Source organism: Hypanus sabinus, chromosome 17 (genome assembly GCF_030144855.1).
Source record: "Hypanus sabinus isolate sHypSab1 chromosome 17, sHypSab1.hap1, whole genome shotgun sequence".
Taxonomy (NCBI): Eukaryota; Metazoa; Chordata; class Chondrichthyes; order Myliobatiformes; family Dasyatidae; genus Hypanus; species Hypanus sabinus.
In genome coordinates, this window is record NC_082722.1 from 50,702,335 (window position 1) to 50,714,685 (window position 12,351).

Below are 12,351 nucleotides of genomic sequence, written 5' to 3' on the forward strand. Positions count from 1 at the left end.
ATTAAGATGCACCATCATAGCAACCACTGCTCTTCATCACCTCCTCATTAAAGTTGCATATAAATAAAAGTAATTTTTTTCTTTCCATCTGAAAGATGAGGTATTACGGGCAAGTACTGGACAGGAAGTAAAGAGCATTTAATCTCAATTGTATTTTTCACTAACAAAGACAAATTTTAAATTCTGTAATAAACTTGTGAAAGAGGAATCTAGAAACATGATAATTAGTAACATACTTATTCACTTATTGCTAAATATTCTGGTAGTGAAACAACTTTTCATATTTTAGGTATAGCTTCTCCTCCTCTGCCATCAGGTTTCTGAATGGTCTATGAAACTTCCTTGTTTCCCTTTTGAATTTTTTAAGTAATTTTATGGTCCTGCACTGTACTGCTGCTGCAAAACAACAAATTTCACAACATATGCCAGTGAAAATAAACCTGATTCTGATGTTGTGCCTGAGAAACTGTAATCAATAAATGGAATATCAAATAACCACATCTCCAATATGTCATTAGCACATATTTTGTGGTTAATATGGAGAGAGAGGCATACAGTATTTGTTTCTATATTACATACAAATTTCAGAAAATAATTATCTTATTTTGTATATCTTTTGAGCAAAAACAAATTATTTTGAAATTTGTTGCAGGAAAGCTTTCCATCATTTCCTTATTCAAAATCTGAATTGTGAAAATTTATATAAAAATAATGCAGCCCAATTCAACATTGGTCAAAGCCTAAACTTCACTCTTGCCAGGGAATTTTCTATGGCCATCCTGTGCTTTACAACCACTGACAAGGAGAATGTAAACACGTCAATTAATGTAACAGTTTGAAAGACCCAGTAAATGTTTGAATCAATAAAAATGAGTGGAGCCATTATTTTTATTTTACAAAAATGTGGGGAGAAAGACAGATTAATCTACCATTTGAAATAACTCTACCCCAGGTAGCTTTATAAATACTTACCTGATCTTGAATTTGCTTCCAATTCCTACTAAAATTTTACACTAAAAGAGAAAAAAAATCTTTGTTTTGCTCTTGTGAAGTCATATTTTAATTTTAAAATATAAAATGAATGAATCTCATAGAAGAATCGATGTGTTTCTTTTCAGTCTCTCAAACTTACTCCACATTCAACTGGGTCACATTCAACAAGCATCTGTGATTAACCGACACCATTTTCCTGTCACCTACCCTTTCCACTCAATTGCTCCAATAAATTGGAGAATTGGTGATTGGTGTCACATGTACAAGGTACAATGAAAGATTTTGTTTTGCATGCCATCTATACAGATCACTTCATCACATCAGTACATTCCCTAGTACAAGGGAAAAGCAATGCATAATAAAATATCACAACTACAGAAAAACTGCTGTGCAAGCAGATAATAAGGGGCAAAAGGCAATGACAAGGTAGATTATGAGGTCAAGAGTTCATCTTTTTGCTTAATACTTCTCCATGGATTGTCACCTTGTCGTGCTGGAGAAGCTTGTGTGGTCCTGAGATCCTGAGAGTGATGCCGTCTAGAGCTGTGCTCCTGGTAGGGTCACCCTTGGCTGTAAGGTAGAGGGTGAGGTCCCTGACAAAGAACAATCCAAGACCTCAATGGTGGAACAGGTGGACAAAGTTACTTCGAACTCAATGGCTGTGAAGGCAGATGAAGGCTGCAACAAATCCATCAGCTCTAATCGTCGTGGTTTCCATGCCATTGGAATCAATTGGTTGATTTGTGAAGTATCGTGTGCTTCTTGGAGTGCAACATCAAGCACATGTTAAACAAATACACGCACGGGTGTCTTTGCTCTCTGGGCCACTTCTTCAGAACAAAGACCATCATCCTCGACCTTAAGGGATAGCCACGATGTGATAATAGTCTTATAACAGCAGGATAGATTACCTTGAACCTCATGGTATGCTCTTCTCCCTGATTGTGAGGATGGTGTGGAGTGGAATGAGGTTGGAGGGAATACACGAGGTGGGAAGGGTCTTTGATCATGTTGACTGCTTTAGCGAGGTAGTGGAAGTATAGACAGGGTCTAAGAAAGTGAGGCTGGTTTCTGTAATGTGCAGAACTGTGTCTACAACTCTCTGCAGTCAAATTGCCATTTTGAATACATCAATAACTGAGTCTTCACAATCCTTTGAGATGGACAAGTTAAAATATTGACTCATTTGACTGGAGAAATTTCTCTTCACTTCATCGCTAATTGGTATTTTTGAGGCTGTTACTCATACTTCGAGTTGCTTTAATCAGCGGAATCATCTTATCTTCCCTATCTATTCTGTCATCCCAAGAGAACTTCATTTGTTTGAATAGAGCCAGCTTTGATCCATACAGATCATTTTCCTGACCTGCAGAGTAGTTGAGTTGCCCAATCTCTCTGCAAATGACAGACCTGCCATCCCAGGAATCTTTTTACTTGATAATTAATCTATCTTACAAATACACTATTTTGCATGCAAGTTCACTTTCTAATTTAAAACAAAAAAGATTAATTGAAAATAATGAATTCAAAAATATATTGAACATTTACACTTGTCCCTGGTTAGTGAACATTTACCTAATAAACCTTTGTTAAAATGAGGAGTTTCTTTTAGTTGATTTCATTCATTTCAGTGAAGAGAAGGAAACATCTTTACTTGATAGTCTTTTATGATCAGGTTAGCAAAACTCTGGTAATCCGCTGTCCGGTTTTTCAGAAACCCTAATGATTCAGCATCTGGCTCACCAGGACAGTTTCTCATGCTTCTTTGAAATTCAATGGGAACCTTTTCCTCACGATCCCTTGAAACTCACTGGTTTGCTGTTTCCTAAACTGCCTTTAAACTTAATGGAACCTCATTTGCTGTTCTCTCCTTAAACTGCCTGAGGTTCTGGTTTCTGAGATCCTCCTTAAACATACTGGAGCCTTGTTTCCATTTCCCTTAAGCGCACCAAAGCCTCATTCCAGTATTCCATTGACACTCACCAGGGCCCCTATTCCCATGCTACCAGGTCCACTGCAAAATCTAAATAAAATTTAATGAAAAGTGAGTTAGGGTATTAATAGGAACATCCTATAACCCTAAAAATCTGTCTGCCTGGCATTATCAATCTTGAGTTGTCAGACGATTAAAGTTTTTACCAGAAAAAGGAAAAACCCAAGCACCAATTGAATGCCTCATATTAGAGTTCAGCAAAACATACGTGGTTTGCTTTTGATTTACTGCATTCTCACAATGGAGAAACTAACTGGCTTCATATTTTCCTCACCATCCAAGGCAGTTGGTAGCTCGAGGCTATCACTGGAACTCTAAAAAGCAGAGATGCCAAACACAATGGACGATGGTTGTATTTGCATTTTGTATCCCTGTGTATGATACAGATTTACTGTACCCTTGTTATACAATGTTTGCATAACTGTTCTTGAAAAATATCCTGTAACTGCAGGAGAGGATTACTAAAGGTTACTTACAAATAACATTAATACAATTCCATAGCCCTAACAATCTGACAGCAGATATAGAACTGAGGGCCGAAAATCTCATCCATTGTTCCCAATTGCTCAAAAGCTGATCAGAATTTCAATACTACGACTGGAATGGATTGACCCATTCAGTAGGTGTTTATAAGCAAATGCCAGTTTCAATATTGTATGGAGACTCATTCAAGATTACACATTCAAGGCCTGGTAGGGGCCTTAACTCACAATTATTTGAATGAAATTCCAGTGACCCAAGAAGCCAAGTTGACACTACAAAGCCTTAATTCCATTTTTAAATTTCCACTTAATCTCGAGCATAACTTTACCTTAAGTCCATCAACTCCTCTGTAAACTGCACAGCAACCCTTATATTGACATCGGTACATGGTGGGAAAATCTTCCCTGAAAAATACCAATACATTCTATGTAATCACACAACAAATGTATGGAGCTACCATACTGTCTAGTATCTGATTTCTTGTCATTCAATAATCACTGACACAGTGTTGATTTGGTGACTTTTAAGATTTTTCAAAATATTTTAAGATACTTATAATGACATGTTCTATTAAATCATCTATGCTGCTTTTCCCTTTATATTAGATGCTCCTGTCAGGAACTGGAGTTCAACAGATATTTGAAGCTTCTTTAGATTTGCCTTTTATTTAAATGCACATAGCTGTTCGGGTTAATAACACAAGTAAATAGGAAGCAAGTTCCAAATTAAAAAAAAACTAGTGTAATCATTAAAAAAAATAAAGCTTTATAGCACGCATCTCAAAAATGTACACTTCAATATATCTTGCAGAATTAACATAGAAACCCTACAACACAATACAGGCCCTTCAGCCCACAAAGCTGTGCCAAACATGTCCTTACCTTACTACCTAGGCTTTCCCATTACCTTACTACCTAGGCTTTCCCAAAGCCCTCTATTTTTCTGAGCTCCATGCATCCACCCAGAAGTCTCTTAAATGATCCTAATGTATTCGCCTCCACCACCGCCACTGGCAGCCCATTCCACGCACTCACCACTCTCTGTGTAAAAAGCTTATCCCTGACATCTCCTCGTTTGAAATCTGCATTATCTTTGTTATCATATTATACTATTGTTAACAATTCCATAAGTAAACAATAAAATCTCATCTCTCTTGCTTATTTCAAATGCAGAATAACTGAATTATTAAAGCATTTTCCCACTGCTAACATAAAACATATGCTTTAGGTATCCAAAATCTAGAATATTAGAGGGTGCTGATGTCTAGGAATAAAACTGAATACTAGCAGAATGTTTAATATTAGTACCTTTCTGAGTTTGATTTTGGTTTACGGCCACGTTTTTGTCCAGGTTGTTTCTTCACATCCTTAGTGCTGCATTTCTTAACTGGTAACTTACTGCAAGAATAAAAAGTAGTCTTAATTGTCTGTCATGCAGTTTTTTTAAAAACTGTTCCAGTTTGGAATATTCTGCTTATGAAGTTAAGAATTAATATTTACAAAAATTACCATAAAATGTTGTTAGCAGAGTAATTTCATACTTACACTAACCAAACTGATAACTAAAAACATCTTCAACTGTAACACTGTATGTTCAGTGATATTAGAATTAATATACACAGAGATAACAGAGGCAGTAATGTGCCTTTTTCAGCAAATGAGACGTCACAACATTTAGTTTTAGTTGATAAGTGCCAAATATGATGCTTCACCTCCAATTTTAATTTGAAGGAAACAAATTAAATTTTCTTTTCACAAGCGTTCAATTACTTGTATTGACAGTAATTTTAATTGTGTGTCAAAGGCTAATAGAAAATCTGTTACTACAAGGGACATTGAGAAATCGAAACACAACTGCCATCACTCTCCATTTCAGTTTCTGTCACAGACTGATCACTCAACACAACATTTCTAGCCACATTTGTCAGCATCAATAGCAAATCTGTCACGTGTTGAAATATGGTCCAAAGAATACCAGATTTATCAGTTTTTTATAAGATGTTTATGGTTTTGGTATCAGGACATTACATCTATAAAATCCAACACAGTTACAAAGCTGAATATTGCCTTAATAAATTCCCAACATTATTACCATCATCCAAGTTATTGGAAAATAATCCTAGAAACCTGAATTTCCTTTCATTTGAGGATTTTCATAGTTAAGTCATAATTAAAAACTGATGTTATTTGAAATATAATTGAGTTTCTGCACCACTAGAGTAAGGGCAGTATTTCTAACAATACTTGGAATCATGTGTAAAACAGTTGGTCAAATGTTGCATCAAATATTCAAGAAAAGCTGAAATCTATAAATTGCAAAGAAAAACTAAATAGTTAAGAGAGTGAAAAATGCAACTCTATTAAGATAAGCCAGATAAGATGATTAATATAATGCCTATATCAAAGCCAGGTGCATCATTAAATGATTTCAGGCATAAATTATAAACACTCTTGACCTAAATTATCAGATTTAAGTATAATTCAACAATATGCAGACAAACATTTGTTCAAATCTATGTTACAGTTTATTCAGTTAAAAGGCTGATTCTTTGGTGATTCACAAGTACTCACTTCTTCTCCCAATATGGTTGAAAAGACTCATCTGAAGAGCCATTCTTAACTTTTATTTCTCCATCATCTTCACTTGACAGATACCTGAAAAAAACAACTTTTTAAAATAGTTGAACTAGTACAATTGATAGAACAACAATATAAAGTAATATTCTTTTTTTCCTTAAATATTTAGTGTTCAGACATTGTATTTGTTGCTTCAGCTGATTATTGCATGATAATTAATAAAACAAGTTCAAAAGAATTGGAACCTTGGAACTGGAAATTGTTTGCTTCTAATCATTATTCTATTTGTTGGATCACAGAATGTGAAAAATCCAATTACCAGACTTAGATAAGGGGAGAAATAGCTACAATAAACAAGGTGGAAAAGGACAAGTTGAGGAACAATACTATGTGAAATAATGCAAGAGTGGAAAACTAATAAAAATAAAAGATTTATGATAACCTACTTGTAGAAATCATAACATCTATCTTAAAGGATAGAACCTATTTAGGACTGAAGTAAATATTAAAGAAAAAAAATGTATATCTTCCAGTTAAGCAACCATTTACAACTGGTTTCATTACGTACATTGCATATTGTCATTACATTACGTAATATTGCACATTACGTACATAGCAATACATTGCTGTATTGTCTTTAGCCATGATACTTAATACCTCTACTTCCAATGAAATTTTAGGTCAAATTTGTTAGAGAACTCAATTTTATAATATTTCTTAAATTTAAAGCTTTACATTAAAAAATGCACATTATGTATCTAAAATTTTTGACAATGTTGGTGCACTAACTTAAAGTTGATTATGCTAACGTCAATTACAACGAATCATAGTGAGGTTGATATATTTCAATTAAATGTTGATCAGTTATACACACACCATTAAATTTTATAAAGCCCTACCTATCTGAGAGATCACTGGACTCTAATCCGTCCACAACGCCATCTGTTATAGAACAAGATGCTTCATTGCAGTTAACTGGATCTAAAGCAAGAGGGGAGAAAAGAATATGTACACCGTGAGAGGACCGACTCAGCAAACTTTTTCAATAACAAATCATACTGTTAATCAGGTCTTAATCTGGGTAGTGTCACCTTGCTCAGTAATACAGTAACACTTTCTCTGTTGTTTGGCTCTGTGGAAGCCACATGGAGGTCATGGATCCAATACATTACTGAAACAAACAGCGCACTGGTGCAACATTTGGGCCAATGTTCACTAACAAAGAGAAGCTTCTAGTTAAAATCAACATATTTACTGAGTTTATCATTCTCAGATTTCAGGGTCAATCTACTCTTTCTGAAATTTGTCTCGGATCTTCACTTACTTCATATATACTCTGTGGCCACTTCATTAGGTCAAGTGTACGTTTGTGGTCTTCTGCTGCTGTAGCCCATCTACTTCAAAGTTCGATGTGTTCAAAGATGTTCTTCTATATGCTACTGTTATAATGCATAGTTATTTAAGTTACTGTCACCTGCTTGTCAGCTTGAACCAGTCTGGGCATTCTCCTCTGACCTCTCATTAACAAGGTATTTTCACCTGCAGAATTGACACTCAGTGGATTTGTTTTTTTTTGTTTATCACTTCATTTTCTAAACTGTAGACACTAGTGCGTGAAAATCCCAGGATCAGAAGTTTCTCGGATACTCAAACCACCCTGTCTGACACCAACAATCATTCCATATTCAATAAGCCAATAATACTATAAGCCTACAGACTTTCACAGCTACCTGGACTATTCCTCCTCCCACCCTATCTCTTGCAAAAAGGCTATCCCCTTCTCACAATTCCTCTGTCTCTGCCGCATCTGCTCTCAGGATGAGGCTTTTCATTCCAGGACGAAGGAGGTGTCTTCCTTTTTTAAACAAAGGGGCTTCCCTTCTTCCACCATCAACTCTGCTCTCAAACGCATCTCTCCCATTTCCCACACATCTGCCCTCACCCCACTCAGGATCGGGCTCCTTGTCCTCACCTACCACCCCACCAGCCTCCAGGACCAACGTATAATTCTCTGTAACTTCCGCCACCTCCAACAGGATCCTACAACCAAGCACATCTTTCCCTCCCCCCCTCTTTCTGCTTTCCGCAGGGATCACTCCCTACACGACTCCCTTGTCCACTCGTCCCCCCCATCCCTTCCCACCGATCTCCCTCCCGACACTTATCCTTGTAAACGGACAAGTGCTACACCTGCCCTTACACTTCCTCCCTCACCACCATTCAGGGCCCCAGACAGTCCTTCCAGGTGAGGCAACACTTCACCTGTGAGTCGGCTGGTGTGGTATACTGCGTCCGGTGCTGCTGGTGCGGCCTTTTATATATTGGTGAGACCCGACGCAGACTGGGAGACCGTTTCGCTGAACACCTATGCTCGGTCCGCCAGAGAAAGCAGGATCTCCCAGTGGCCACACATTTTAATTCCACGTCCCATTCCCATTCTGATAGGTCTATCCATGGCCTCCTCTACTGTCAAAATGAATCCAAATTCAGGTTGGAACAACAACACCTTATATACCGGCTGGGTAGCCTCCAACCTAATGGCATGAACATTGACTTCTCCAACTTCTGTTAATGCCCCTCCTCCCCTTCTTACCCCATCCCTGACATATTTAGTTGTTTGCCTGTTCTCCATCTCCCTCTGGTGTTCCCCCCTCCCCCTTTCTTTCTCCTGAGGCCTCCTGTCCCATGATCCTTTCCCTTCTCCAGCTCTGTATCACTTTCACCAATCACCTTTCCAGCTCTTAGCTTCATCCCACCCCCTCCGGTCTTCTCCTATCATTTTGCATTTCCCCTCCCCCACTACTTTCAAATCTCTTACTATCTTTCCTTTCGGTTAGTCCTGATGAAGGGTCTCGGCCCAAAACGTCGACAGTGCTTCTCCTTATAGATGCTGCCTGGCTTGCTGTGTTCCACCAGCACTTTGTGTGTGTTGTTTGAATTTCCAGCATCTGCAGATTTCCTCATGTTTATTCCATATTCAAAGTCATTTAGATCATATTTTTTCCATTTTGATGTTTGGTCTGAACAGCGATTGAACCTCTTGATCATGTCTGCATGCTTTTATGCACTGAGTTTTTCCCCACATGACTTGGTTAACTTGCAAAATATAACCTTTCATCTTTACACCAATTTCCTAAAACAAACCCAAAGTAATTAATCTAGCCCAATACAGAAAAGCAAATGCCTTCAATCTGAAATAAATACCAAAAAAGCTGGAGATGCTTATCGCATCAATCACCATCTGGGAAGAACAGAGTTAATATTTCAGGTAGAAGAACACAGAGAGAAAGTTAATTAGTTTTGAGTTATAGAGAGGTTAGGGGAAGAATCTCCCAAACACCCCCTTCACAGGGCCCTTTCACATGCAACTGCAAGAGATGCAAGTGATTTCTTCACTTCTAACCATCTAGGCACCTAAAAAGCCCTTTTAGTAAAACAACTGATTTGCATTTGTTCCAATGAAGTGCATTTGGTGCTAGTGATGCGGTCTCCTTTACAATAGAGAGATCAAACGAAGAAAGGGGACTACTTTGTGAGTTAGCTCTAGTATGAATGCAGCGCCACCCTGAGCTTGCAGTTCCATGTCACTTTAATTCTCCATCCCACTGATTCTGAACTTTGCATTTGTAACTTTCCATACTATTCCAAAGCAGCCCTACTGAATCCAAGCATCTCATCTTCCATCTGTGCATGTTGAAGCCTTCAGAATTTGACCCCGAATTGATAATTCACTTCTTCCGGACAATTCTCCTATAAGTCATCTCTCTAATATTAACTCAGTTTTTCTCTTTCCACTGACACTGCCTGATCTATGGGGAATTTCCCTCTGCTTTATCCTGAATGTCATAGCTTATGGATATTCTTTTATTTTCTTTATGTCTAATTGTCTTCATTAATCAGATAAGCCCAATTAACATTTTTCATCACAGCAAACCTAGCTCTACTCATTCACTGTTCTATCCATCACTTCCTCACACATTTAGCAACTGAAAGCTAGCGTCTCTTCAATCTTTTCCGATTCTGATAAAGAGTTCATGAAGAATTAACTTAAATTTTCTTCCCACAGCTGCTGCCTGACCTGCTGAGGATTGCCAGCAGTTTCTATTTTTATTAACTTTTATACATGCTTATCAATTGTCCCTACATAATCTTTTAAAAGTTCAGGGCGTTCTGTCCAGTATTGTGAATATTAGAACAAACAGCTGACAACAGTACCCAAGTTTCTTGAAGTTTCTTAAATGACAATCTATTATTGCTCAGTCTTACCAATGCTATCTGACCGGATTGTGCTAGCAACAACCCTTCTTTCTACAGAAGTATGATATCCATTTCTAAAGGTCTAATGAGCTCAAATGTTATAGCATGTGAAACGCAGTATTAAACGTGATCTATACTGGACTATATTCTGACAGTCACTTAGCCATTCTCAACATTCAGGTGTTTTGATACTGAGATTTACTTCCAATTCCATTCAACTGAGTAAAAAGAGTTCCTAAAGTAACACTGCAGCATGGTATTCTGAACTGAATCTCCATCACTGAAAGTGGAAGTAGTATTTCCACAGTAGGAAGAAATCTGAAAGTTTGGTGTTGCAATTTATCCTTCCTGCTGCTTAGCAAGAATAATAACTCAACTGAAAATTTAGTACTTCAATGTTATAGCAACCTCACTGTGCGTAGGTGCTGGCTGGATACGTTGCTCAGCTGTAGAGTTAAAATTCACAATTTTCAGTCTGAAAGCAACATTGCCACCATGGAGCCAAGGCACGTAAAATCAATCAGACACTTCAATGGTTTAGGATACACACATACAGCTTGAGATTCCGATTTATGCAAAATAATTCAGTATCAATTTGTGAATAGAAATCATTACTGGTATTTTGAGAATGGGATTCCATGTTAAAAAAAAGTGGCAAATGCATAACGTTGGCTTATAGTTTACAAATTAAACTGAGTAGATAATGTTTGGATTTTTTGTCCAATAATTAAAATGTTAATCTTCATTAATTAATGTACTATCTTTTGAATTTTTAAGTTGAGGGAGTCTGAGAAAGTAATGTTAGTAACATAGCTTGTTGTAATATACTGAAATCATGCAACTGTATAATCAAGATTAAATACAATCCTCAAAGCTGGTGTTGTCTGTGGAGTATGGATGCTCTCCTGGTGACCACATGCGTTTCCTCCAGGCACCCCAGTTTCCTTGCATTTCATACTCACGTTAATTAACTGCAGTAAATTGACTCCTGTGTGTAGCTGAGGGTCTGGGATGAAGTAAACGAGAATGTAGGAAGAATAAAATGGGTTATGACAGCATTAGCGAAATGGACATTGGTGCTCAACATGGACTCTGTGGGCCAAAAGGACTTGCCACACTCTCGCCATGGCTATGACCCTACGATTACATTAGCAGACGGAGGGTAACCACAAATTAGGAACTAAAAAGTGCACGGAACCAATGAAGGTAGATGAAATCTTACATGAATATTTCTCATCTGTACCATGACGAATGATTTTTTTTGAGAATTCGGGGGTGGGGGTTGAGTGGTGACAGAGAAATTCTAGAACATGTTATATAAAATACCTATTTTTAAATTATGACTAAGCTGTTTTAAAGGATAAGTCCCCACACCCTGTGAGATGCATGCCAGGCTACTCAAGAGTGAGTAGATTCCTGTGGCTTACAGAGAGATATTCCAAATTACTCCAATGTTTTATATACGTGACTTCCCAGCTCAAGTAATCAACACCCTGACTGATGAAATGCACGTGCAAAGTAAAACGATTTTGGCTCTATACAGTTTTCAGTGATGAATGTATAGAATTCTTTTGAAATGTATCCTGGCCACCAGCTGACTGAAGGACAACAATACTGTACCTTTACTCAAGAACATTAGAATAAATCAGATTAATTACAGGCCTGCGGGTCAAGTGTTAATCGTAGGGAAGTTAATGGAAAAAAGATCATGATTAATTAAACAAAAATTAGCATTGTTTGGTTAGCAAGAAGATCGCATTTGACCAACAAGAGGCAGCAGAATGAGGTCAATGCAGTTGATATCGTCCACGTGGACTTGAGAGAAAGTTCCCACATGGGAAACTGATCCAAAGGAGCATGTTGACAAAGTACATCCAAAACTGGCTTTGATGACTTTTGTATCATCGAGGCATAATGAACAAGTGCCGGCAAATAGGATTAGTATTGATAGGCACTTGATAGCTGGAATGAATATGTTTGGCTAAAGTATCTATTTCAGTGCAGTATGATTCTATGATTGTTTCATTAGCACATACAAAAGCCCATCAG

The 12,351-nt window shown here is 37.5% G+C and overlaps 1 protein-coding gene across 1 annotated transcript in view; it reads right to left on the minus strand.

Moving 5' to 3' along the window:
* Positions 1-12,351, minus strand: part of znf276 (zinc finger protein 276) — a 50,643-nt gene that overhangs the window by 7,618 nt on the left and 30,674 nt on the right. The window contains exons 5-8 of the mRNA XM_059993036.1: positions 6,945-7,026; positions 6,040-6,123; positions 4,777-4,866; positions 3,798-3,873 (exon numbers count right to left, since the gene is read on the minus strand). Of these exons, the coding sequence (XP_059849019.1) occupies positions 3,798-3,873; positions 4,777-4,866; positions 6,040-6,123; positions 6,945-7,026 (332 nt within the window). The remainder of the gene's footprint in view (positions 1-3,797; positions 3,874-4,776; positions 4,867-6,039; positions 6,124-6,944; positions 7,027-12,351) is intronic.